This window comes from Pyrus communis, chromosome 6 (genome assembly GCF_041283825.1).
Source record: "Pyrus communis isolate YQ-2024b chromosome 6, ASM4128382v1, whole genome shotgun sequence".
NCBI lineage: Eukaryota > Viridiplantae > Streptophyta > Magnoliopsida > Rosales > Rosaceae > Pyrus > Pyrus communis.
This window is the reverse complement of record NC_142570.1, coordinates 2,423,398-2,450,007: the sequence shown is the minus strand read 5'-3', so window position 1 is coordinate 2,450,007 and position 26,610 is coordinate 2,423,398. Positions and strand designations below refer to the sequence as shown.

General features: G+C 38.9%; 6 protein-coding genes across 7 annotated transcripts; 4 read left to right on the top strand and 2 right to left on the bottom strand.

Moving 5' to 3' along the window:
• The first annotated feature begins 3,623 nt into the window (after positions 1-3,623).
• On the top strand, positions 3,624-7,900 carry LOC137711024 (uncharacterized). Of its 2 annotated transcripts, none has more exons than XM_068450218.2 (4): positions 3,624-3,863; positions 4,349-5,511; positions 5,942-6,372; positions 6,679-7,900. In XM_068450218.2, exons 2-4 carry the CDS (start codon positions 4,623-4,625, stop codon positions 7,711-7,713), a joined length of 2,355 nt encoding a protein of 784 aa, XP_068306319.2. In that variant the 5' UTR covers positions 3,624-3,863; positions 4,349-4,622; the 3' UTR covers positions 7,714-7,900. The 2 variants fall into 2 exon arrangements, with proteins under 2 accessions (XP_068306319.2, XP_088551514.1); XM_088695388.1 differs by lacking the exon at positions 3,624-3,863 and having other exon boundaries at positions 6,679-7,243; positions 7,364-7,900.
• Positions 7,901-8,311: 411 nt separating this feature from the next.
• LOC137710654 (uncharacterized) lies at positions 8,312-10,971 on the bottom strand. The gene is made up of 5 exons (XM_068449738.2): positions 10,834-10,971; positions 9,877-10,030; positions 9,715-9,783; positions 9,236-9,342; positions 8,312-8,941 (listed from the first exon to the last, which is right to left on the bottom strand). Exons 2-5 carry the CDS (start codon positions 10,019-10,021, stop codon positions 8,522-8,524), a joined length of 741 nt encoding a protein of 246 aa, XP_068305839.1. The 5' UTR covers positions 10,022-10,030; positions 10,834-10,971; the 3' UTR covers positions 8,312-8,521.
• Positions 10,972-11,896: 925 nt separating this feature from the next.
• On the top strand, positions 11,897-13,741 carry LOC137711017 (presenilin-like protein At2g29900). The gene has a single exon (XM_068450209.2). The coding sequence runs from the start codon at positions 12,023-12,025 to the stop codon at positions 13,346-13,348; it is 1,326 nt and encodes a 441-aa protein (XP_068306310.2). The 5' UTR covers positions 11,897-12,022; the 3' UTR covers positions 13,349-13,741.
• Positions 13,742-14,288: 547 nt separating this feature from the next.
• LOC148696111 (uncharacterized) lies at positions 14,289-17,371 on the top strand. Its single transcript, XM_088696205.1, has 3 exons — positions 14,289-14,748; positions 15,070-16,214; positions 16,684-17,371. Exons 2-3 carry the CDS (start codon positions 15,121-15,123, stop codon positions 16,901-16,903), a joined length of 1,314 nt encoding a protein of 437 aa, XP_088552331.1. The 5' UTR covers positions 14,289-14,748; positions 15,070-15,120; the 3' UTR covers positions 16,904-17,371.
• A 1,424-nt stretch (positions 17,372-18,795) lies between these two features.
• On the top strand, positions 18,796-22,257 carry LOC137711384 (replication protein A 70 kDa DNA-binding subunit B). Its single transcript, XM_068450619.2, has 12 exons — positions 18,796-19,081; positions 19,291-19,437; positions 19,531-19,779; positions 19,877-20,054; positions 20,170-20,440; positions 20,519-20,621; positions 20,711-20,835; positions 20,941-21,019; positions 21,133-21,277; positions 21,399-21,559; positions 21,652-21,772; positions 21,880-22,257. The coding sequence occupies exons 1-12, from the start codon at positions 18,951-18,953 to the stop codon at positions 22,075-22,077; spliced, it is 1,908 nt and encodes a 635-aa protein (XP_068306720.2). The 5' UTR covers positions 18,796-18,950; the 3' UTR covers positions 22,078-22,257.
• A 302-nt stretch (positions 22,258-22,559) lies between these two features.
• LOC137711385 (glycerophosphodiester phosphodiesterase GDPD6) lies at positions 22,560-26,610 on the bottom strand. Its single transcript, XM_068450620.2, has 8 exons — positions 26,427-26,610; positions 25,304-25,485; positions 25,005-25,188; positions 24,692-24,766; positions 24,156-24,265; positions 23,685-23,903; positions 23,413-23,568; positions 22,560-22,982 (listed from the first exon to the last, which is right to left on the bottom strand). The coding sequence occupies exons 1-8, from the start codon at positions 26,440-26,442 to the stop codon at positions 22,752-22,754; spliced, it is 1,173 nt and encodes a 390-aa protein (XP_068306721.2). The 5' UTR covers positions 26,443-26,610; the 3' UTR covers positions 22,560-22,751.

Sequence of the window (26,610 nt, the reverse complement as noted above, 5' to 3'; positions counted from 1 at the left end):
CTGCTGCTACTAGTCTGACTACTAAATTGAACCCGAACAAAAAAATGTCCGCGCACAGGGGTGACCGCAGCTAATGTCCGTGTATCATGTCCGAGCGCGGGGGTGACCGCGTTTAATGTCCGTGTGGATCAATTTTTTACGGCGAGGTGACCTTTTGTTGGGAGAATACCACACCAATAACCTGGCTGGATTGACCTTTATGTGTGATTCCCATTTCCAATCTTCATCCCTTGATCATCTTCCTCAAGTTTGATTTCCAGAGAAGCTCATCTCCGTACATACATGTGGGATGTCACGGTAAAAGCAATTCAAACAAATTACGCATTTTTTTATATAACAAGGCGTGGTTGAATTTGAAATACCATGACATTCCAATTGCGTGGAAGTTGTTCGCATTGGTCCTAGAATATTTAAAATTCCATTCACACTCAGATATCAAATATCAAAGGACAACAACCTGAATATTCAAGTGCACTTTTTTTTGACAACGTTATTAATTAAACAGTTGCTTTCTATCATTTTTATTGGTTTTAGGGTGGAAAGTGAAGCAATTTTCAAGTGTGATGTGCTGTACTAAGGGCTCCATCCGTGTGGGATTGCTTGGTCTCAAACCAATCTTAATGAAGTAAAGGCTCGTTTAAAAGTGTTTTTAAAATGATTGAAAATGTTTTTAAAGAATATATTTTTTAATTCAAAAAGCACTTGAAGTTCTTCCTCAAACAAACACCAATTAGGAAGCACTTTAAATGCTTTTTCAGAATTCACTTACGTTTTTTCTAAGAATTGGTTTAAAAAACATTTTCACTAAATGTGTTTCAGTGATTATTTAAGCACTTCCGAAGGAACCCCAGGAGTCTACCTTTTATGTCCCTTTGACATAATCTAATCTAATCTAATTCTATGTTGTCCTATAAAAGGAGAATACTTTTCTCACCAACTTCAGTTGATGGTGATGTTCACCACCTTATTTATTATCATTAAACGAGTTTAAATTTTAAGTTATATGTAGTGGATAGACACCAATTTCAAATTTAAATTCATCCAACAATGATAAAAATGGTGATGAGCATTATCGTCACTAAAAGGTGATGAGCAAAAATACACTTAAAAAAACTTGCATTTCCCCTGACAAAACAAAAGTTTGACAACCTACAACCTTTAGCCAAGTGTGGCATGTTTTTTTTTTAGTACATCAATATTTTTACATTAGGAGAGGGGGAGTTCGATTAAACCACACAATGGACAACTTAAAAAAAATGGTTGGTATTTATTTTCATAATTCTATCAAAACGCATGGTTTGGTTGTCGTTGGAAAGGGCAGTTGTATCCAAGAGAAAGGATAGGAAAGCCGACCAATTTTTTTTTACCATTTTTTTTTTTCTCAAACGATGAAGAAGTTCATGCCTGAAATTTACTATTAAGAGAGAGGAATTTGCATATCTTTCTAGGCTCATTTTGAAGTGCTTTTAAAATAGTTAAAGCTGTTTTTGGCGAAATTGATTTTAGGTTTCAAAAGTATTTTAAGCGTTGTTTGAAAGAAGCATTAGATAGGTGCTTCATGCATGAAGCACTTAAAATGTCTTTTTAGGGTTCACTTGAATTTTTTCTAAGGAGTGATTTAAAAAACATTTTCACCAAAAATGGTTTAAGTCATTTAAAAACACTTCCAAACCAAAATCAATAAAGAGAAAAATAGAGAAGAAAGATAGATGACTATCTATCGCATACCCTATTTTCCTTCTTTCTAATTGTTGTAGGCTTCCCGCTAATAAGGAGATTTGCAAAAACTCTTACCATATCATATTATTTCTTCGGCTCAGAGTATGATAGAATTGTCCAATTGCAGCCCGACGCGCTGCTCCAAAGGCTCGATATGAAAAACGACCAACTCTCCAACTTGTAGCGCCATATGTTATAATATAAAAATAGAAAGCGTAAGGAAAAATCTCTAAAATATCAATTTTGTTAAAGCATCTCAAACAACCTAATCTAATGAGGTTTTATGGCTACTTCTAAAAAAATAAAAAAATAAAAAAAAAAGCTCTAAGGTCATCTCTAACTAAAGAATGTCCAAAAAGCTCACTTTAGCCTTATAGTCATTCAAGAAATTATATTTTAATGAATAGTATCATGCCATATTTTATACCATCTCCAACCGAGATAGTCAAAGGGTCATAGGTCAAACATAGCCCTTTGACAAAAACTCATCTCAAACTGAGGAGGCCAAATGACCATGGGTCAAACATAATTTATTATTTTAATTGAATTAATATGGTTACTTAAATTAAACTACCATATTAAAATAAGGTTTTCGAACATTTAAGCTTCTATATTTCTTATCTTTATATAATCTCAATAATTTTTTTGGATAGAATTTCGAGTGACACTTGTCGCTAACGTAAGTAGCTCTCCAGATTTCTTATCATTATGTAATCTCAATAAAATTTTCGGATAGGATTTCAAGTGACAAGTGTCGCTAAAGTGAGCAACTTTCCATATTTCTTATCTTTACGTAATCTTAATAATTTTTCAGATAGGATTTCGAGTGCCATGTGTCGAAATGTGATTAGTTGTGCAAATTTTAGATATGATTCTTATTTATGTGACACTTCTTATCTTCATCTTCCAATGTTAATAAATTGGCTGCATATTGGGGTAGAATTCACACATCTCCAAACACCTTCACTTGTTTGAGAACGACCCTTGACACTATCTTTCGACACCTATCTATAAGCCATGCAAAGAGCTTCATCTTCTTTTCGGGTCCAATCCCTTCATTTCATTTCAGAAGTGGTCATTTGAAAATTATTGAGAAAATTAAAGGAAAGATTATTGGAAGATGTAAGAGAATAGAATGTGAAGAATTGAAATAAAATAAGGTAAGATAGTGTGGAATGGTGAAAAGCATGTGAGAAATGGTGTAGGAATGACTTAGGTATTTATAGGAAAATAAATAAATTTGCCCAAAAAAATATCAAATTCCAACGGTAACCTAATAGCATCATAACGTTAGCTAGCCGTTGCTAGCTAGTGTCATGCTAACGCCAGGTAGCCGTTGACATTCAAATGTGTTGAGATGGGGCCCTGGTAAAATGTCAAACTTGACATTTTGGCGCTAGAGGGCTGGGCTATAGAGCTGGCAGGCTAGTTGCTCTTGGCCGGCCCTTTGGCCGATTCTCCCATTTTTGGCCGGGTGGGGATCACAAGTCTTTTGGCCTAACTTTCGGTTTGAGACGGTTTTCATGTTAAAACAGGCTATTTTAGCCTTATGACTCTTTAGCCAAATTGGTTAAAGATGGTCTAACAGGCTAACTAAATGACAAGCTATCTTAATTTTGTGAACGTTAACTAGCTAACATTTAGTAGGAGGAGAGAGGGATTTAAAATTTTGATTATAAAATAACGTAGTTTGTGCGCTTGGGCCTGAGTTGTTAAGTTTAACAAGAAATAATACAAAAACATTTTAACTTAAGCCAAAATAGTTAGTACCGTTAGAAGTGCGGGCTAGCCAAACATTTGAGTCGTTTGGCTAGATAACAAAAATTTAGTCAATATTGTTGGCGAGCTCAAAACAATTGCGAGAGATGATATTATATTATCATCAGAAAATTAGATTATAAACCAATCGACGCATTTAAATTTCTTTTTAGAAAAAAGGTAAGAAAAAAATATTCCCTGGTTTATCAAAATGTAAAGGGGTTGGGTTTGTGGGGTGTATCGCTGCGTAGATAACAGAGCAAACGGGTGGTTTGGTTATTGTTCCTCCGGAGCATCCAATTTCTTCTTCAAAAGATTCAGAAAATCCCTCTACCAAAAGCTGGGTTTCTCTCAGATTTTCCTCACGAATTCACTGCTTCGTTAAAGTAAGCTTCTTTCTCTCGCCTTTTAATTTTATTTTCTCTCTCCTCCATCGCCAAGAAGACAAGAGCTCCCAGCTGTTTTCACCTTCTTGCCAATGGTGGTCTGTAAAATGGGTTTTCTGCGGCTATAAGAACTTGCTTTCAATTGGGTATAGCTCAGATTTTCGATATCTTGCCATTTCTGGGATATTATTGCGTTTTCGGAGATATTGAGGTTTGTTCTTTGATGAGCTCTCAGTGTAGGTTGCTGACTTGCTGTTAGTAATTGGGTAGGGTTTAGATTTTTGGCATTCATCGAAAGTGGTTTCTTGCTTCTGATATGTTGTTGTTCTTGTAGCTCTTGGTTGATTATATTGTGATTTTTGAGGAATTTGGCTCTGCAATCGGTTTATTGCTGCAGAAATTGAGGTTTTTTTTTTTTTTTTTTTTTTTTTTTGGGTTTTTGGGACTTGCGTATTAAGCCTATTCACTGTTTTGTTCTTCTTCAGAAGTAGTATCTTTGTTATCTTCCGGATTTTGGATGCTGGGAATTCTGTTCTGTTGAATTGGGCAGCTGTTTTACTTCCACAAATCTGTGGTTGTTAGTTCAAGTATGCATTTTCATAACCGATTGCGCCAAAACTATAAAGGGTTTTTGATACTTAAGTTGGAACATTTCCCTCCCGCAATGTGGGCAAATTCTTGGTATTGGGTTGTTGGTACTGAGAACTGAAAGAGAGGAAAGTTTTCTTGGTGGAATCTGGCTTCGGAAAGAGGGAACATATGGACTTGTGGGTTGTTGCAGCAGCTGCAGGTGCCGGATATTTGACTAAGTATTGGCAGAACATATCCAAGAATGGGGACAAAGATGGCTTGTTAAATTTGCCTTTTGGGGATGCAAATCTCGACAAATCTGAATCCTCAAGGCATCCTTTACACAGACTAGGACACAGAAAGAAAGTGGGTGATGATGTTTCTACTGATAGAAAAAAGGCTTCGGATGCTTACTTGTTAGAAAGTTCTTGTGGGACAGAAGTGGCTTCTACTAGTGGGTATGATGGTGAAAAGCTGGGAGACTTGGTTAAGTACAAGGATTGCAATGTACTTTCTTTATCACACATGTCACCGGTATACTCAGGAAATGAAAATGAGAATGGGGATGGGGCTTGGATAAGTCATGATATTGATGACAGTACTGGTGCCACATTGCCTAAATCTTCGAGTGGAGAAAGGGGTTCTTATCATGTTCCTCTAAAAAACAAAAGTTCTATTAGAACTAAGCGTTCATATGGGCATGTGATTAAGCCAGTAAATTCCTTAGAGAGTTGCCTTGTGGCTCAGTTATATAAAGAGCGTGCTGAAGAGGAACATGTGCTTACCCTTCCATCACCATCTAGTCCAACTATGAGACCATTTTTTGTGACTGATGGAAACCGAATTATCAGCAAAGCAAGTCGGGGTCATTTCAGGTCTCAGATTGGAATCGAGGAAAATAAGCTGCATAAGGAAGCCTACTTGGAAACTAATGAAAATGCATGTGGGGTTCCTCCAGAACCAAAACTTGGTTATTTGGATCTGCCCAAGAAGATGACAATTAAGACAGGAAAGGGGCGGCATGGAAAATTGAGCAGTGCCAGTAAATTGGTCAATGGAAAACACTTACATTCTGAAGGTAATCCTCTTCTCATATTGTAGGGGTAATTTTATTCTGGGGTAATTCTCAATATTTTCCAGATTTTTCTCAACTAGGTTCCACTTCATAAGGGTAACCTATCTTCGTTTTAGACTTTAGAGGCTTTTTAAGTCAGTCTCCTTGCTTAATTTTTTTTTTGTGTCATGTTCTTTCCTTGGCATATTCAATTTCTTAGGAAACATGGTATGTATTGAAAGAGGGGAAAATTCATATTCTCTGGTGTTGTTAGGTTGCCAATCAAGGGAAAAGTCATTTGTTTATATGTTAATGCTCTATTAAGTCAATGTCCCAAATGCATATATGACTCCAATCGTAAAAGCTGAAAATTCTGTTCACCCAATATCCATATTTGCTATACAGTATTTCTAACTTATCTCAGTTCATGTCCTAATGCTTTTCCCTTCATCAGGTTCACTGGATGGAGCAGTTCTTCTCTGTCTTGGGATTTCTATTGGCATAATATCTTCTTTGATAGCAAATAAAAGAGAAGTTGACAAGTTGAAAGATTTGTTGAAGCAGACCGAGAACTTGGTTCAGGATCTAGCGGAGGAACTCCAAATGAAAGATTCAGTAACAATGAAGGAAATAGCTAATGAGAATTATGGTGCACAAGATACTTGTGACAGCTCCGTTTTTGATAAGGCACCAAATTCTTTTTCTACTGAACAGAATAAGGACAAATATGATGGTAAAAATTCATATAACTGGAAAGCAGAAGAGAGTTCAGAGTCCATGAGTAAAATAGAAGCAGAGCTTGAAGCTGAACTTGAGAGGTTGGGGTTAAACATGTTAAACATGAACACTTCTATTCCAGAGAGAGGATCGATTGATGTTGCTGAGGTCAGTTATGTTTATCTTTGTATTCTTATGTTTAAGCAGCACATCTTTACATTTTAGTTTAGCTTTGAATTCTTTGTTGATTGGGTTCAAGTATCTCACTTTAGTAAATATTCGGCCCTTTTCCTATTATGTAAATGATTTTCTGCACTGAAGTTTCAGTTCTAGTATCGTGTCTTTCTAGAACACAAATGCTAATTCCATAGGACCCGTTTATTACTGGCTTTCTATAATTCAAATGCGTTTTTTGGCTTATGTAGTGATCTCATCAGATTCTTTAAGTGCTAACGGAGATGATAATTTGTGCAGCTTGACCCAGACTTAATGGCAGATTTTGCTCAAGGCGAGCTGAGAGCTGACTTGGTTGGTGGGCTATCTGTTGCCCAATCCATGTCAAATGAAGAGGCAAGCAGTACCTCTACAGATTATCACTGTGCAAACTATGCAGTTTCTCCCAGAGAGCTTAGCTTGCGTCTGCATGAAGTTATCCAATCAAGACTAGAAGAACGTGTCCAGGAGCTTGAGGTGTCTCTACAAAACAGCCAAAGGGAGGTCCAACTCGCAGATTTGAAGCACAAGGATTCTTGGAGAGACTTCTCAGACAATCACATACATTCCGGAATCCATGAGATTACAAATTCTGCAGAAAATTGCAAAACCACGGCAGAGCCTCTAGTCATGAACTTATCGGGAGAAGCTTTAGATGCGTACAACGAGGCGTATGAAGAGTTGATGAAGATCAGTGAATCAGATGAGGAGGATTCACCTTGTCTGATTTTTGAAACATTCGGTGCTCAGAACCACAGTCAAACTCAAAATGAAGAGGTGAATGGTTCCGTGGGGAATTTTTCTTTCAGTAAAGAGGAAACCGCAGGTGATGATTCACTTTGTCAAGCTTTTGAAACATTCAGGCTTCAAAGCCCCAGGCAAACTCATAGTGAACAGGTGAATGGTTCCGTGGGGAATTTTGCTTTCAGTAAAGAGGAAACCTTAGGTGAAAACTCACCTTGTCAAGTTCTTGAAACATTCAGGCATCAAAGCCCCGGTCAAACTCAAAGTGATGAATTAGATGGTTCTGTGAATCATTTTGATTTCAGTAAAGAGGAAACCATAGGTGATGATCTCCTTTCATTCATGAGCAAAGCAAGTATCTCGGATGAGGAGCGCATTTCCAGGGTTCAGCGTTCAAATAAATCATCTGTCAGTGGGGAGAACAGTGATGATTCCGATGCTGAGATGGAGAAACAGTTGATAAGGCAAATTGTGGAGAAGGCCAAGAAAGGTTCTCCGGTAGTCCTGAATGCACAAAGGTGGTTCCGGTCAATTGATGAGAACGAAAGTTGAGTCGAAAACAGGAATGAAGTTTTGCAGTGTATAGATTCATAGAAAATATGAAAATATAGAAGGTGGTTAGGTGTTCATTCTGTAGCTAAAGCTAATATGCCATTCGTTTGTAACGTCGTTGGTGTTTACCGATTTCCGAAGCTTATCGAGGCTTTTCGTTATTTAATCATCAGAAACTTTTCTCCAATATTTTCAGTTTTATGTACTCTCCTTCCCATTTCTGCCTCGCCTTCCTTGTTTCTGTCCCTTTTTCCCACTTTTATGAGTGAAGTCAAAAACAAGTGCAAGGGGAGTTTCTTCCTTTGTTACGGGTTTTTGGACGAGCCAGTGCTCTATTCTAAACTACTGTAAGAGGTTGTTTCAGTCGCCAGACGCAGAAAGCTGCAAAGAGAGTTTCAAACTTGAGTGCAAGAAGACGGCAAAGAGAGTTTCAAACTTGAGTGCAAGAATTCAACACGCCGTTTTTCTAACCGTTAACACCCCGGACAGAAATAAACAAGAGCTTGCAAATTTCACTTTCCTTGAACACTACCTGGATAGATTTGACAAGGTCCTTCAACAAGGTATACATTTCAAGAGGGCGAGAACGAGTCGACAGTTATTTCCACAATTCAAGGTCCTTCATTAACAAAGCACACAGAAAGGTGCATGAAGTTTGTGACAGGCAAATACGGCATAAAATGTAATAACATGGTTCAGAGAGACAGGGAAGGGAACATGAGAAGGATGTAACATAAACAAAAAAAATCTATTTGTAGCACTGCCGGAGAAGCAAACTAAATTTGCCCCTGAAATCTAATAATTATTATCAGGCCCTCTTGGCGAAGTCACCCGCATCATCATCGTCCCTATCGTTTCCTTCCAGTGGATCATCCAGGCCAAAACCAGTTTTGTTCTCTCCAAATGGAGCACTAGCAGTGCCAAAGCTGTTGTCGCCACCAACACCGAAGTTATCAGCAGTACCAGCACCAAAATTGTTGCTATTGCCAAAACCTCCACCCGGAGCATCATAAGTGTTTGCACTTGGATAATTACCAGGACTGTTGTAGCTTCCTTGACCATATCCAGTGTTTCCTCTTCCATAGCTGTCACCTCCGCTGGGTCCATAGTTACCATAATTATTTCCACCACCAGATCCATAACTACTTTGACCGTCACCGTAGTTATTATAGCTGGGGCGAGGCCTGTCAGTAGCATAATTCACCCTTACACGGCGGCCATGAAGCTCCTACAGAATTTTCAGACAAAATTTAACAGTTGCCAAGGTATATGAAGTAACAGTGAGAATACATAAGACGACTATACTAATGCAATTTCATGTGACAAAACAGGTTTTCTATTATTTTAATTCTGCAAAATTGAATGTTGAAAACCTGCTAGTATCAAAGTTTTAAATCCCAGACACTAATTCAGTACTCAAAAATACTCCTCAAAGTATATAGTAAACAAACGAATTCAATAAACCACTATTATCCAATACCATTTAACAAAAATAAGAAAGAATATAATAACAAATAACCACCTGCCCATCCAAGGCCTGGATAGCACTAGATGCTTCCTCGCTAGAAGTGAAGGTAATGAATCCAAATCCCCTTGATCTACCACTTTCGCGGTCCATGATGATTCTTGCTGCAACATTTATCAGGTCAATCAGCATCAATCAGTTTTCTTTTCATATTTTACAAACAAACTTGTATTGAAACTAAAATGTGAGTTATCATCAGACAATGCAAATAGAAAGATGGAGAAACATGACGTGACAACAGAGGTTCACAATAAAGAAAAATCAAAGGGATCATAAAATAAGTGAAGCCCACATCCACACTTCACCAAGCCTCATAAGCATTTGACAGTCATCTGACCCATTTGACAATCCCGTTAAAAGAAAGGCCACTGCAAGTCTGTGTATAATCTAATACATTTTTGCCTTAGCTTATAAAGTCGCACATGTCTAATTTTGTCTAGAAGTCCCAAAGTAACACAAGCAAGCTAATTACATACCCTCAACAACTTCACCATATTTTTGAAAAGCCTCTCTCAGACTCTGGTCATCTGTCTGGTACGAAATGCCTGCATTACAAAAGTGGGAGGCATCTTAACACAAATTCAAGCAACATGAGAGGAGGAATATCATATTTGGAAATATTGAAGTCCTGAAATCACCTCCGATGAACAACTTTGAGCTTGCCATGGATGACATGCATCTTATAGCTTGATGGATGGACAGTTTGAGAGGAGATACTTCAGACCTGATCTGCTTGTTTGCAGTCTGCCTAAGTATGCTCCCAATTTTACTTAAGAAAGCCATCGTAATCACCTAAAAGAAAGCACAAGCACACAAGCTTCAATAAACAAGTACATATCATCAACAATCATCCTGTTCTTTAGCACAAGTACCGCAAAGTGGCAGAACACTAAACATGTTATAATCATGTTAACGCAAAGTCGTGATTATGTACTATGCATAAGAAACCTTAATCTAAATTGTGTTTATGTATTACTTAACTAATACATAAGATTAATTAGAGACCTACACAACGATCATCGAAAATAATTTCTTCACCTACTTCTGAAACAAAACAACCCAATAAGAACGTGATGCGATCAAGCAGTTCCACACTTCAAAAGGGTTACAAAATCACAAAAAAAAAAAAAAAAATTAATAAAATTAAAAAAAAAAAAAAATTTCTTGGTTCTTAAGAAAGTGTAGGGAAATGTTTCAAATGAAGTTGATTATAAAAACCCATTTCGAAGAATCTCAAGCAGACAACTTTATTTCCACCCAATATTCGATAAATCGAAAAAATACACCCCAAAAATTTCCCACCACAAACACACACAGGTTCTTCCGTTCCGCAGCATCCATAAACCCCACAAATCAAAACACTAGAAACTACAATCACACACGCACAGAGATACATCCACATACGAATCGTATACAAAACCCCCACATGCAAATATCAAAAACCCTAAATCCCTTCCAAACAAAATAAACAAAAACCCGAATAAAAAAGCAACAAAAAAATGGAAACAAAAACCAAATCAAACGGAATATCGAAAGCATCGGAAGCATAACAACAACGGACGTAAGATCGGCGCGAGGGTTCGACGGAGATTTACCTTGTCCGGTTCTCACTCTGTCACTCTGCTCTCAGGGGACCGACTACAAAACCCTAAGCTTTCTGATTTCGAATAGGGTTTATGAGGAAAAGGGAGGAGTTGGATTATATGGAGAGCTCTGGGAGATCTGATCCGTCGAGGTTGGGGCCGAATTTACAGCCGTTGGATTTGAGCCGTGACGTTGGGGGTTTGTGGATGTCCATTGAGCGGTGCTGCCTCCACGTGGACGTTTGTATTTGGGTTGTTTTATGGTTTCTGAGACGGCCAGGCAAGCTATCTTTAAAGAGCCTCAAAATATCTGTGGACGAAGCCCAAAACAACTAAAGCCCATTCAACTTTTTTAGGAAGTAAATAATTTTGACGGATTTTTACATTAACGTTAAAGTGCGACACGAGTTGAGTTTTAATTAATTAGAGTTTAAATGTAATTAAGCATATGATGCAATCCTATTCTAAACTGTTTTAGTTTTCAACTTTTTAACATTATTGTCACTTTTTTTGTTTTAGAAATTTTAACTTGATTTTATTTGTCTTGTATGATTGACTAAACCATTACAATTGTTTTTCACATAAATATTTCCCCTTCTTTCACGTTCAAAATTATCATTCAAATATTTACTACTATTACCAAGGTATGCACCGATAAGTGCTCCCCTCGACTCAAACCCATGGTTTTGATGCGATCGCTCACCCACCTATTCTTCGAAACATGGGTGCAATGAGGTAGCACAATATCTTTGGTCAAGTCACTTATGATCAGTTGGGTCAAATTGATTCCCACCATTTTACGTCAACTATTTGAAAATTATTGACATTAGTTTGTTATTTTGCTTTATGATATATTTGTATTTATTTTCAATTGTAAATGAAACGTTTTATATTTGACACATGTGATGACGGGTTTGATTAAATTATTATTGTTCACTTGTTATGTCTTGGAAGATTTATAATTCAAAGTGAAATAAATTATGTAAATTGTAGGGAAATTAGTAAAAAAAAAACTAATGTCATTGTTTGGTTAAACCAGCAAAAAGTCAAAAAGATGTGCGGCTAAGATTGTTTCCCAACGCCATCGACCAGTCCAAGCAGCTCTTCCACCAAAACACCCGAGAAGCATTTCTCAGCCGAACTCTCAGAGCCGCGACCAGATCTCAAATCAAAAATCCCAAATTCCGCCCCAAGATCCGAAATGGATCCGATTATCGAACACCCAATGGCCCAAAACCCAAGACCCCCAACAATTCTCGAATCCCTGGGTGAAGAACTGATCAGAATCATCACTCCGGTCTCCGTCTGTATGCTGCTGGTGGTCCTTCTGGTCACAGTCCTAAACGACGACGCTTCATCCTCGTCGGAGACGGTGAACTCAATCGCCACTATTGCCTACGACGAGACCGCCTCGGACTCCTCCTGGGACAAATTCGTGGGTGCCCTCTTAAACGCCCTCGTTTTTGTCGCCGTCGTCACGGTCGTCACGTTCGTTTTGGTGCTCCTTTTTTACCTCAGATGCACCAGATTCCTCAAAATCTACATGGGTTTTTCGTCTTTTGTTGTTCTGGGATTCATGGGCGGAGAAGTCGCCCTGTTTTTGATTGAGGACTTTAATGTTCCGGTCGATTCGATTACGTTTGTTTTGGTGTTGTTCAATTTTGCTGTTGTTGGGGTTTTGGCGGTGTTCATGTCGAAAATGGCGATTTTCGTGACGCAGGGCTATTTGGTTGTGATTGGAATGCTGGTTGCTTATTGGTTTACGTTGTTGCCCGAGTGGACAACTTGGGTGCTGTTGGTTGCCATGGCATTGTATGATCTTGCCGCGGTTTTGTTACCCGTCGGGCCGTTGAAGTTGTTGGTGGAGCTCGCAATCTCTAGGGATGAGGAGATTCCGGCTCTGGTTTATGAGGCCAGGCCCGTGAATGCTCATGATTCTCAGGGTAATGCGGGTGAGAGGAGGGTTTGGAGAGATAGGAGAAATGAGAATTCGAGTAATGGGAATGAGAATCCCGGGTCAAATTCTAATGTCAATGTCGATCACACTTCAGGTTTGAATTCAAGTTCGAATCTTGGTGAGTTTGGCAATGTTAATAATGATTCGAGTTTGGTTAGAGCCGAAGAGGGGTGGATTCCAGATAGGGGTCAAGAGCTATCTGCCCCATTACTCGAGCGTGTAGCAAATGTTCAGCCTCGCAGGCAGGAAGATGTTGTGGCGAGTGAAAGTTTGTTGCTTGAGGGCATCGGATTGGGGTCCTCCGGTTCAATCAAGCTGGGATTGGGAGACTTCATCTTCTACAGTGTTTTAGTCGGGAGGGCAGCAATGTATGATTTTATGACCGTGTATGCGTGTTATCTTGCCATCATAGGTGGCCTTGGAGTTACTCTGGTACTGTTAGCTTTGTATCAGAAAGCTCTGCCCGCTCTTCCCGTTTCAATAATGCTCGGCGTACTGATTTATGTATTGACACGGCTCTTACTCGAAGTTTTCGTTGTACAATGTTCTTTGAACCTCATTATGTTCTAGAAGTGGAAGTTTTATTGCAGAAGATTGACAGGCAGCTGCAGAATGTATATGAAGCATCGGAGCATACTATGTGACACCGGTGATTTCTCGTTGCAACCGGTATATTTCTTTTCTGTGAACTGGTTGCACGTCCGGAATCTACATTGTTTCGTAAAGTTCATTTCAAATAGGGTAAGATTGTGATTTTGAAGTTCCATTGGAGTCCAACAACTGCAAGTTTGGGAGAAGGGAGGACGGCGTTTGCATCGGAGCATCGGAGGAAGCCGGAAGGCCTACATATGTTTGTACCAATAACATTAAATGTTTGATTGTTTGTTTCAGCTAGATTCAGTTGCATATTGAAATCGATGTTCATTGTACCTAGCACATAATAAACAAAATAATTAAAACGAATTCGGCCTTGTATTAAAATGACCTAGCACGTTCCTCCTTCGGGGACAATAATATAGCCACAACGGAGTTTGATCATTCAGAACATCATCGGAATGTCCAACATTAATACAAAGAAGTTCGTGGCACGGCGAGGGTTCATGAAAACTAGGTTTTATGATTGTTTTGGTACAATTTGAAAAATCGACTAAAAACCGTGAGTAATTTTCTTGACTTCTTTTTGCAAAACGCCCGATTGTTGGATTTTGCCAAAACCTTTTTCTTGCCGGAAAATAGTTTACGCTATTTGAAGGCGGTCTTGCTATTTATCTTCCCACATAAGCGTTTTTTATTGAATTTTTGGACTTAAAAACATAAAAATATAATAGGAAATACTAGCAAGGACCCAACACGATCCTCTCCGAATCATTTTGGTGAGGATATCGTCAATCATATTCATTCATCGTACATCATGAACGGATATGATTCACGAATCTCCGGAATCCTCGTAAAGAGAATCTGGCAAGGATCCGTATTTACCGAGGACTAGACCGTAGCCAAATCAACTTTAGGGTGACTGTCACGCCCAAAATATTTCTCTAAACGACGTCGTTAAGGAGACATATTTGAAGATTGTTGTGTCTACTTGCTCTAACTCCGGCCAGGACAAAAAGGGCAATTACAGCCTTGGATTGCAAGAAATTAGTTAAGATGAGACGCGCTTGGCAAATTAAGTTTGTCATTAGATGGAAAATAGAAAGAGAAAGAAACCCCTAAGTCTAAGCAACGGCCTTCTAATCCTCCTCCTCTGGTTTCTCTCACTCATCCCCCCGTCAGTTTCTTTTTTCGGGTTTTCGATTTTGTTTGTTTTCTTGAATTTTCGGTCTTACCCCACCATTGCTCGTAGGTTGGCATCGCTGCGAAACTGATCCTGCTGATTTTCAGGCCGGTAAGGATCGTCGTCGATTTTTCGAAGGCCGGAAGGTTGGCAGTCTCTCTAAGGGCACGTTCATTGGCATTTGGTTTTGCATGTAAGTTCGAAGTTTTCTAACGTGTCTTTGTTTTTAATCTCGAATTCAAATTTCATGAACGATAATTGCTGAGGTCTTTCCAAATCATGTTGAGCATGCAATTCGAATTTTCAATTTAGAACACATGTATGAAAGTGTTCAAATCTTAGGGGCAACGATCGTGGAACATATTGTGATTTATGGTTCATATCGAATCTATGGATTTGAGGTTTAATGTCTCTAACAAAAAAATGAAAACAAAAAACGAAATGGTTACTGGACGAGCCTACTTTTTTCGCACATTGTTGTCCTTATGTTTCTGTTTCGTTTTTTGATTCCCAGAAACCTGATGGTTTTGGACTGCACTAGGCGGAACCAAGACAATTTTTAGTTATGGGATCGGCAGATGAGGGAAAAAGGTTAAGCCCTCCCTCCTCTTCCCCATCCGCCTCGTTACCAACATTTTCGGACACTCTCCACGCAGCGTCCACCACGGAAACAGCCCCCAAAACCACAACGACCTTCCAACAACCTGATCAGGACAACAATGTTGTGGAAACTTCGGATCCTGGATTCAATCAGACAATATTACCAGGTGTGGAACATGGAGATGGAACAAGAGACAGCGATACGAGGAAAAGCCCTGCAGCTACAACTCCCTGTGGAGTTGATATTGCAGGCAAAGGAAGCAGCGGGTCAGGCAGATTAGACCCGTCCAATCAGTTGAATGAGTTGAGGACGGATCCAATTACCGCTCTAGGCGAAGCTAACACTTCTACCGTAGGAGAAAATTTAAGTTACTCTCAGGTATCTGATTGTTCCGAAGCCTTTGAATTGGGTGCAAATGCAGCCACTGACGAGGATTTTGCCGCCTATGTGGGCACAGAGCCCGCACAGGACGTGCAACCTAGTGATGGACTAGAAGGGTCACCTTCTCAACCAGCAGTTGATGCAAACGGTTCAGCAACACAATCTCCGCCAACGCAGGTGATGGAGAGGCCAGGCGACCCTGCCTCCTCACCGTATAGGATTCCGGATTACGTGTTTGCTAGGAACAAATCAACATCCCCAATGGAATGGAGCCCCGCTTCCAACGAGTCATTGTTCAGCATTCAGATGGGAAATATGAGTTTTACCAGAGACGAGATTAACTGGCTGTGTAAATCCGGTGAATTGGGTTTACCTGGTGAGGTAAGTTACTTGCCTAGTGGTCCATGCAGCATTGACTTCACAAGCAACCAGCCTCCGGCTAAGCAAACGGCGCAATCAGCGGAGAATGCTTCCAATAAGAAAGGCAATGTGAAGGAGGAGCCGAGTCTGAGGGCAACCGAAGCAAAAGCTGTGGAAACCATGAGAGAAGTTATAAGGGAAAATGCAGAAAGTCGTGAGAAGGAGAAGGCACCCACAGCGGGCGAGGGCGGCAAGTATCATTCGGCTTGCCTCTCTCATGTTTCGGATGGAAGTACAAAATCTTTCGCATTCCCAATGTAAGTTGCTGGTAAATGTTAGCAAAATTGAAATTGCTGGTAAATGTTCACAAAGTTACACTTGCCACTGCATTTTACGTCGAATCAGGTCTTGTAGTTGCAAACTGTTCCGACTTCAGGACATTCGTCATGTTGATTTCTTGTCCAAAGTCCGTCAAATTTACCTTCCCGTGTAACACGTATGTGACGGATTGGTACAAGGAATTAACAGAAGTTGATGAGTGTCCTCGCGTTGGAACAAATTGCAAACTATAGGGATCAAATTTGACGCAATCCGAAATACTGGTAGAAATGGAACTTTGTGCAAACTACAAGGACTAACAATGTGTTTCGAACAATGACGGGATTAGCTTGAAATACTATCGTTTGAACAATCTCATACGAACAAATACCTACTTGCATTGCAACTATGTCTTTTTGCTCATTTGCATGTTGAGCAAACATCTGAACATTTTTCTGTTCCATGAAGATTGGCAGGGGACGGAGACATAAATGTGTCGCTACGGGGAGAAGGAGCGAAACACAAGCACCAACCGGGGTCAAAGCCAACGTCACAGCAACAATCGCGGCCACAGACGCCGGAAGAAACACCGGAAGCATCGTCTCAGGCCTCAAAACCAACCCCAATTGAACCCAAGTGCAGATGGGGGCTGTCTTGCTTCTCTTGTTGCCCATCATGCTGTACTTAGCGAGAGTGGGGAATTCATAATTTGAATGTTGGGGTCTCAATGGTAAAGGTCTAAGTTTTTTAAGATAGAAACATAGCTCAAGCGCAAACAAACTTCAGTTCACCCATGGAGGCATTTCATGGAACATTTGGTGGGCTTGTTGCCTAGCAGTGTCACATACACCAACATATATCGACATTTGCGAAAGCAATTGACGAGTGCTGTCGAGAGTAATTATCGAGTGTTGTTGACGTAACTTGACTGCTATCGAGATATGCCTAGCATGGATTACATCAAACACTTAGTGGGCACAAAAGGGGCTCGTACCATACATTCGGAGTGTCCTGAAAACCTTCACATGATTATTTTCTGGCACCCAAGTGGTCTCAGAGTGGTCCTGATACCACTTTGGTCCCAATGTACATCCGCCCTATTGCTTAGAGGGAAAAGTTATTAACACTTGCAACAAAAAGAATTGAAAAAAAAAAATCTAGATTAGGAGTTTATCTCTTGTTGTTGTACATTATATATGGTTATACGTATTCACATATTATTTTCTCTCCTTGGAGTTGTATGTGAGGTTAGCATGTTTTTTTTGCATTAATAGAGATTAATTAAACTAATTATTTAGGTATTTCCAATAGGGAAAGTAAATATTTAATCCATGTTAATGCAAGACTTCATCATGTTCCAATTTATTGTGTTATTTTCTTGTAAATTCACATGGACGATTACATACATTTGATTTGGCAAAAATAGTTAACATACCTGCGTTTTTTTGTTTAACAAGAGATGATCTTATAGTGACTTTGTTACAGTAGTCTACATTTTTGGGAGCCGATAAGGCTCAAAGGCATTTCAGCCTTTCTCTTAGTCACCTCGTGTGATTCACACAACATCAAAAATCAAACTCAAGACGTGCCGTATGAAATACGCGCCTGAAATTTTACCATTAAAACATCTTGTGGTAGTTAATGTACGTGTGTTTAGTGTCAGCATGTATGCAAAGACTCGTTAATTATGAGGAGCCAAATAGTATTCCTAACAATATTCATGTTGTAATTTACCAAAAACAAAAAGATGAGTCATGTCAAAACAAAATTTCATTAACATATACGGTACAACTTTAATGCTGTAAACTTTTTCATCATGCAAGACGAAATCACTTATTTATTTCTTAAAACTAACAAAATGGACAAAAGTGAAACAAATATGAAAGTTTGAGGTCTACAGATATCTGTAACTAAATTAGAGGTTTAAGCTAATCAATTCCAATAAATGTCCGCAGATGGAGCTTTATCCTTCCTCACAATTTTGGAGGTGGATCTGTTACACAATTCTTTTTTATACAACTTTTGGCACGAGTTTTTATACGACCCACTCTATAATATAGTTCAACGATATGAACTGTCTATTTTTTAGAACATCATTCACAGATCATCTTTATAAAAAATTAGACATATCCAAATCCATTAAAAACATTATTGGTAATGAAGAAAATGGACGAATACGTTTCTACAAAGAAACCCTAAACCCTTAGTCCAACAATCATATGATTTCAGATTTGGATGATTTTTAGTAGATATAATCTTTGAGAAAAGATTTAAAATGTAAATAATTCAAATCGTTGAAATACACTACAACTTAGACCCCAAATTTTTTTTTAAATATTATATAAAAAAAAAGAGGTGCCTCGGATCTGTCTCATTACTCATTTAACAAAATTTCAATAAAACTCTAATTATCTTTTGGATCCGGTTGTCGAGAAAGGCCCACAATATTCAGTAACCCAAGCCCGTTAGCAGCAAAACAACGGGAGGGTAAAATGGTAAAAGAACGAAACGAAATCGAACCGGCGGGGGCGCCAAAAATCCAAACCAAAAACCCTCGAAACCCGAAATTGGCGCCAAAACACGTAAACATTTTTTGGAAGCCTTGCGGGAAATAAAAACGATTTCAAAAAGTCTCCCGCCGGAATAAAGTCGTACAAAAACCCCCGACTCCAACACGCAGACACTCTCATTTCACCATCTCTCCGCCTCCATACATTTTTAGAGAGAGAGAGAGGATGGCGAAGTTAGGGCCGACCCCAGATGCGATTTCGACCATCTTGGCGAACAAGTCGCCGGACGAGTCCGTTGAGCTGCCGGAGATCGTGGTTCAGGTCTGCGATCTCACCCCCAGGGGCAAGTCTTTCATGTGAGCTTTTCTCTTTCTTTTTGTTTTTCCTTTTTTGATTTCATTTGTTTCTGGGTTTTTAGAGATCCCTTTTTAGATCTGGATCTGGTTACTTTCTTCAATTTTTGGAAATTTAAGTTTTGGGTTTTCTGAAGTGATTTGTGATGGTTTGGAATGTGAAAATTTTGGGTGTGATCGAGGTTCTTGTGTTTTGGAATTTGGTGTTCTAGGTTTACTGCTACTGATGGAACTGCGAAGCTAAAGGGGATGCTCTCCTCGCGGCTGGGCCCCCAGGTCACCTCTGGGGAGATTCAGAATCTGGGTCTCATTCGCGTTTTGGGTTACTCTGTTAATTTCAATTCGAACTTGTCTGAAAAGTAAGCGATTCAATCTCTCTCCCTCTCTCTCTTTCTCTCCCTCTTTTGAAATGTTGGGCATGGAATGTTGAAGTTTTGTTTTGTTGTTTTCAGCTATCTGCTTGTAACAAAATGTGAGGTGGTTTCGCCTGCGCTTGAGGCAGAGGTGAAAAATGAGGTCAAAAGGGAAGATGTTGGGATTATATTGAATCCCAAGCAAGAAATAGTTTCAGAATCTGCTGCCCAAATTGTGCATGAGCAGGCTGGGAAGGTCAAAAAGGAAGATGTTGGGGTTATATTGAAGCCCAAGCAAGAAATGGTTTCAAAATCTGCTGCCCAAATTGTGCATGAGCAGGCTGGGAAGTAAGTGTTTTGGTTTTGCTGCCAATCAGTTGTGACTGTGTATTTGAATTTATGATTGTGTTTGTTGATAGTTTGATTTTGTATGTATTGATTTCAGTATGGCTCCGTCTGCGAGAATGGCTATGACACGAAGGGTTCACCCGCTTGTTTCCTTGAACCCTTACCAAGGAAATTGGACCATAAAGGTTCGTGTTACAAACAAGGGTACCATGCGTACCTACAAGAATGCTAGAGGTGAAGGTTGCGTCTTCAATGTGGAGTTAACGGATCAAGATGTAAGCCAAAGACTCATTTGGTTTTGTTGGCATTCTTATAGTTTCCCAAAAATAATGGCTTAACGTATGCGGTGTGGTGATTCTTATGTAGTGTTACTTGTTTATGTTGGTTTAGGGTACACAAATTCAAGCAACAATGTTCAATGAAGCTGCAAAGAAGTTCTTTGAGAAGTTTGAGTTAGGGAAGGTTTATTACATTTCAAAGGGATCTCTGAGGGTTGCTAACAAGCAGTTTAAGACGGTGCAAAATGACTATGAAATGACTTTGAATGAGAATTCTGAGGTGGAAGAAGCTAGCAATGAAGCAGCTTTTGTTCCTGAAATAAAATTCAATTTTGTGCCCATCGATATGTTGGGTCCCCATGTTAATGGAAAGGAGCTTGTGGGTAAGCAACCACTCCTTGAATTTGTTTTGATGTGTATTTTCTGCTTTCTCAATTACTCATATCTGCTTTATATCTCAGATGTTATTGGGGTTGTTCAAAATGTGTCTCCTACAATGAGCATTAGAAGGAAGAGCAACAATGAGAGTATTCCGAAGCGTGATATCACCATTGCTGATGAAACGTAAGCTTACTGAACTTCTTGTTCAGTAACCGACTACAATTGCCATATGTTAATACTGTACATTGAATCAATTTGTATCTGAACTGCAGAAAGAAGACAGTTGTGGTTTCTTTATGGGGTGAGCTTGCAACTGGTGTAGGCCAGGAGTTGCTTGACATTGCTGATCAATCTCCCATAGTCGCTATCAAGTCCCTCAAAGTTGGAGACTTCCAAGGTAGCCTAAAAGTTTATATGACAGTTAAAATAATTATGCATTACTGAACCAACATGAACACTCAAAGTTCCTGATATTAATGTACTCTTTTATATATTGTTGCAGGTGTATCATTGTCAACATTGAGCAGGAGCACAATACTAGTTAATCCAGAGTTGCCTGAAGCACAGAAGTTGAGGTCCTGGTAAGTTATTTTTCATCAGGATTTAGCCTTCTCTTTCTTTATCTCCATGTGTTATCTATGATCACATTTTCTTGTAACCGAAAAAAAAATGATCAAATTGCCTTAATTGTTAGGTATGATTCCGAAGGCAAAGGATCTTCATTGGCCTCCATTGGCTCTGGTATGAACCCATCAGCCAAGAATGGAGGAAGGTCCATGTACTCTGACAGAGTCACCCTGTCTCATATATCTGAAGACCCGTCCTTGGGTGAGGATAAGGTATAACCACTTTTTATCCATGGCTCTTAATTACATAAGAATCTTTATTTCAATAGAATTGAAAATCTTGAAACTTTATGAATTGTGGTTGTACTGAATATTTTCTTTTTGTCCTATGCAGCCTGCGTTTTTCAGTGTTAAAGCATTCATAAGTTCGATCAGGCCTGATCAGACAATGTGGTACCGTGCTTGCAAAACTTGCAACAAGAAAGTAACTGAAGCTATTGGGTCTGGTTATTGGTGTGAAGGGTGCCAGAAAAACGATGAAGAATGCAGTCTAAGGTAAAATATGGTTTGATATTTCATGATAAGGATGCTATTGGCGTTTTTATACAGATTCCCAACTTCTCATATCCATTTTGTTCTCTTTCCAGGTATATATTAGTTGCAAGAGTTGCTGATGTAAGTGGGGAAACGTATCTTTCTCTTTTCAATGATGAAGCTGAGAGGGTCCTCGGGTGCTCTGCAGATGAACTGGACAAATTGAAATCAAAGGTACATCTTTACAATTCAATTCAGTGTGCTTATTACACATGATTAACTCGACCATGAAATATTAGCAGCTGGTTTCTGATTTTTATAACTTTTACATTTTGTTTCAGGATGGAGACGAGAATGAATTCCAACAGAAGCTGAAAGAAGCAACTTGGGTTCCTCATCTTTTTAGGGTCAGTGTTACTCTGAATGAGTACAATAACGAGAAGCGGAAGAGGATAACTGCCAGGGCAGTTGCTCCAGTTGATTTTGCTGCTGAATCTAGGTTTTTGCTTGAAGACATATCGAAGATGAAGGTGTCATAAGTTAATGATTTAGAAGGATGAAGGATGAAGAATGAAAATGTTATCTAGGCAGATCTAACTTTAATCTCTCTGGCTTAGGTTTTGTATGTGATTTTCAGATCAGCACACGTGGTTTTTGTTGCATTCCAGAAAAATGCCTGATAGTGTTTATCTAGTTGTATAAATGCACTTCTTTTATAATCCTTTGTGTGATTCACATTTTTTTATGGATGCTGATAAGTTTGGTATGAATGATTTATTGACTAAAAGCGATATTACTACTTTAAACTAGACTAGAAGGAAGGGTTTGAACTCGAGATGGGACACTGGGTTGAAGAGGAAGATTTTATTGTCCACTTGGATTAGAAATTGTAAGTTTCACTCGACTATGGTCTAAAAGGTTTCAACTTTTGCACGCCCAAATCAAATCCGAAGTTAGAAATTCTGCAATCTGATGATTTTGAACAAATATGATTGAAATATCCAAGAACGAAATTTAAAGATGAAATATCCAAGAACGTCACTAAATTGCTTTAACTTGGGATGAAAGTAGACTAATGGCAAGATACTAATTGAACTGAGAAAAGAAACGAAAAACGATCTCCTCTAAATGAATTTTACAGGGTTGTAGTCTGCAGAAATTGCACTTATGTAGTTTAACAAGCTTAAATGATACCTAAAATGTACTTTCGATCTCACGCCTTCTTGTAGGAAGAGACCATTGATGCTATTTTGTGCAATAAACTTGATGCATTCTTGTCATTGAAGGAGGTCCACTCTTGAAAGTTATGTAGGCTTCCTGTGAAGTCTGTAAAAAGTCCATCGACAACTATCTCGTTAATCCAGTAATTGTACTCTGCGTATGGATCTTGATGAAAGTTCAAGTGCAGGAATGAGTTCTCGTTTCTGTACGTGTAGGGGTGCACCTGCATTGGAATTGAAGAAGATGTAAGAACACGATTTACAGGAATTACGTCCATGCATCTGCAGCATTCGTATTTCAGAAGATAAATCACAGAAAACCAACGTGGGTTCCTCATATTTTTAGGGTGGGTTTACAACACGATGTATCTAAGACACCTTGGTTCACCCCATCTACATTATTATACGTATCTTACAATCCATAACGAGGTTTTGTGCCTGAACAGCTACAAATTAGTCTCTTACAAAAGAAAATATTTATCTTTTGTTCTGTTCTACAGTCATTCAACCTTTTACTAGTAGCTCTCGTCCAGCATGTTACCATATTTTGGCTTCTCAAATTATAGCAGAGACAACAATGACGCCAGTGGTCAACGAAACAGGACCCGATTACCCCAAATCAAACAGACAAGTGTTTGCAGAGAAGAAATCTACCTGAAGGTCATGTGCATGGGCTCTGGAGACCAAATCGGTAGGTGTTTGCAAATAATTGTTTACTACAGGAACTATAGTATCTTTCCATGGTCCAATGCCCACCACATAATCTTTAATGTAGTCAAGGTAAGGATCCGAAGTAATTTCCCAATAGGACTGCACATCATAGATTTGAGGTCAGTCAGCGAGGAATACAAATACTGCAAAGTCAAAGGAAGAACTATAGTGTGTAAGTCGTCTACTGGGAGATAAATGCTAGAAAGAACACAAACCTGATTAGTGTCTTGCGTTGGAATAGTAACATCGTCAATTAAGAAGATCTTGGGCAAGTCTGTCAGATTTGATACGTATACAAGTGAAGTTGGAGCAAATGACTGGATAAACGCAGGTTGTTTCAACCAATCTTTTGATAGGTATGAACCCTTGTATCCGTACTTCTTAAGTGTCTCCACAAATTTGTCCTCAAACCTCTTACCATCTGCCCACTTCACCTGTCATAAATTAAAACATCAGGTAAGTGTTGTACAAAAGAGAAAGATATCCATCAGATTCAGCACCCGAAATGGTGGCAGAGATTCCATGTCCTGATGCTTTCTTACATAATTAGTAAGTGCGAAACTTGAGTTGTTTCCATCCGTTAATAAAAAAACTCTAGAACTAGACCGTGACAGATTAGAATAAAATAAAAAATGCTAATCACATTCTGTGAAACCATTATTTGTGGTAGCTTTCAGGATACTTACATGTTGGTTGATCAATACTGGATTTTTAATCTCCGGATATATTCCAACAACTCTGGGTGCGTCCAGTGCGATTGAAATGTACTCTTCAAAAGTAATAATCGGATATTTTCCTGAGGAATGCATCAGAGAAGTATATCTCAACCATCCTTATATTTCCATCTATATAAATGAATATCTTTTACTCAGAATTCGGAAACAAAACATATGCTTTTTAATGCAAAAAATTACGTAAGTGTAGCAATATTACATTACATATAGCACGTTCTATACAACGACCTAGGGAATTAGCACTGTGAGTCAAGTGGTGAGATGCGTCGCAGTAAAGCTTAAGCACATGGTCTATCTAAATGCTCGATCAAGCTCAAAACATAAGCTAACAATATAGCGCTCGCATGATTTTAAAGCCACAAGATAAAGCTATTAATGGTTAGAAATCTGATACTGGAATAAGGTCTCTATCATCAAATAGTCAGTAACAGAAAGTAATAAAAGATGCATGCTAAAATGAAGAGTTATTTACCGAGATAGGTACTCACCATTATATTGTTGATCCCGAAATGGGTATCTCTGCTTCACTCGTAATGACTTCAGTTCTTTTAGTGTAAAATCAACTGCATACAGGTTAAGGTAACTTTTAATTTCGCAGTTGGCGATAAAGACATCACAAAAAGTAAAGATAGAAGTATAAGAATTTTGGGAGTTGTGGTAAACTAACAAAACTTATCACTTGGGCGTTCAACCGTCACTTAGAAGATGGGATGTACAAAGATACCCATCAACACAATGCGATCAATGTTCAGTGAGATTAACGATTTAAAAAAGTGTTGCAAGCAGAAGGGCTTCACGTACCAGTAAAAAAACCGGTAGTGTTGATCCCTTGAACTTCATAGGTTCTTTTACGATCTGCAAATTCCTTGTGTTTGGCAATATCAGTTGTATCATCAAGGGTCACATCATGAAAGCATATAAGAACACCATCTTTAGAAGATAGGATATCCGTTTCAATGAAGTCTGCACCCTCTTCAATAGCTCTCTGCAAGAATGAATGTTTTAGTACCCGTGTACCGGGAACAGCTTTTCATCAAGTGAATGAAGCTTAATAAAACGCATACAATATGTAACTATGCCCATATTTAGTGAATTATTACCATGTATGCAGCAGCAGTTTCTTCAGGAATCTCTCCACTTGAACCTCGATGAGCAATGTTGTATGGACGAGAAGTTTGTAGAGGCTGTCTATTGGTGGCATCGGCTGTTTTGCTAGGAAGCGGACAGATTGGCCTTCCGGAACACCCAACAAGGAGCAGTAGGAACACGAGAGGTGCAAAGCCTGTCAAATACAACTTATGAGTCTTAACACTATACCATTATCATACATACAAACCGAAATAATACCATCGCCATTTGCGCTACAAACTAACCTGTGCCTTCCCATATTTAGAAACCAATTGGCTCATTCAACTAAAAACGCCTACTTATAAATAGTATTAAAAAAACAACCTGACATTACCCCTACATCAAACAAATTTGCTAAATTAGGAAACACTCAAGGCATATTTCAACTAAATATCAATTTCCCAGAACTGCAAAACTGAAAAATATACTCCAAAATCACCAAATTTGCTTCAAACAAATTAAATGCAAGCTTCCCCCGACGCGGAAAGTCCACCTGGACACCCGACTTTTGGTGTCGGCCAGCACTCCTCGAATTCCGGTATTCACCTGGACATCCGGATCGGGGTGTGCCAGCCAAACTAATCAAACAGACCCGGTCACCCAGATAAGCAATTGCCAGGGGCAAACAAGACAGAACCAATATCAGAAGTTCATCAACCACCACCAAGGAAACAAAGAATCAGACTTTTTACAAAATTCAACAAAACCCAGTAATCATTCACATAAAAACATTGAAAAAATCACGTCAACAATTAAAACTCTAAAAAAAGAGCAAAAAGTTCAATCTTTGGAGCCAATTTTGCAGCTTAATTTCTACAAAATTGAATAAATAAAAAAAAAAAAAAAAAACAGTAATCATGCATTCACATACAGATATTGAAAAACTCACACGATCAACAATTAAAACTCTAAAGAAGGAGCAAACATTTCAATCTTTGGAGCCAATTTGCAACTTAATTTCCACAAAACTGGAAGAAAAAAAACCCAGCAACCATTCACATACAAACATTGAAAAAATCACACCATCACCAGAAAAAAAGACTAAAACTGGAGCAAAAAATTAATCTTTGGAGTAAAGTTGGGTTGTTAGCTTACAGTGTGAGGAAGCCATGGCGTTTTCCCAGAGCTTCTCTCTCTCTGCCTGGTTCCTACAGTGTTTCTTAAGCTGCAGAGCCTTTTATTCCTAAGGTGGTGAAATCCTGTGGGACCGAGAGTTTTATAGCAAGGAGGGACCAGAGAATTTGGCGCCGTGGATCTAGCTGTGAACCAAGGATATTCC

Coding starts and splice junctions, on each gene's coding strand:
- LOC137711024 (XM_068450218.2), top strand. CDS start 4,623: ATGGACTTGTGGGTTGTTGCAGCAGCTGCAGGTGCCGGATATTTGACT. Junction 5,512..5,941: donor AAAACACTTACATTCTGAAG/GTAATCCTCTTC, acceptor TCCCTTCATCAG/GTTCACTGGATGGAGCAGTT. Junction 6,373..6,678: donor GATCGATTGATGTTGCTGAG/GTCAGTTATGTT, acceptor TAATTTGTGCAG/CTTGACCCAGACTTAATGGC.
- LOC137710654 (XM_068449738.2), bottom strand. CDS start 10,021: ATGGCTTTCTTAAGTAAAATTGGGAGCATACTTAGGCAGACTGCAAAC. Junction 9,784..9,876: donor CTCAAAGTTGTTCATCGGAG/GTGATTTCAGGA, acceptor TTTGTAATGCAG/GCATTTCGTACCAGACAGAT. Junction 8,942..9,235: donor TCCAGGCCTTGGATGGGCAG/GTGGTTATTTGT, acceptor AAAATTCTGTAG/GAGCTTCATGGCCGCCGTGT.
- LOC137711017 (XM_068450209.2), top strand. CDS start 12,023: ATGGATCCGATTATCGAACACCCAATGGCCCAAAACCCAAGACCCCCA.
- LOC148696111 (XM_088696205.1), top strand. CDS start 15,121: ATGGGATCGGCAGATGAGGGAAAAAGGTTAAGCCCTCCCTCCTCTTCC. Junction 16,215..16,683: donor AAATCTTTCGCATTCCCAAT/GTAAGTTGCTGG, acceptor TGTTCCATGAAG/ATTGGCAGGGGACGGAGACA.
- LOC137711384 (XM_068450619.2), top strand. CDS start 18,951: ATGGCGAAGTTAGGGCCGACCCCAGATGCGATTTCGACCATCTTGGCG. Junction 20,441..20,518: donor TAATGGAAAGGAGCTTGTGG/GTAAGCAACCAC, acceptor TTTATATCTCAG/ATGTTATTGGGGTTGTTCAA. Junction 21,020..21,132: donor GCACAGAAGTTGAGGTCCTG/GTAAGTTATTTT, acceptor CTTAATTGTTAG/GTATGATTCCGAAGGCAAAG.
- LOC137711385 (XM_068450620.2), bottom strand. Junction 24,767..25,004: donor CACTACCGGTTTTTTTACTG/GTACGTGAAGCC, acceptor ACCTGTATGCAG/TTGATTTTACACTAAAAGAA. Junction 24,266..24,691: donor TCGGGATCAACAATATAATG/GTGAGTACCTAT, acceptor TGCATTCCTCAG/GAAAATATCCGATTATTACT.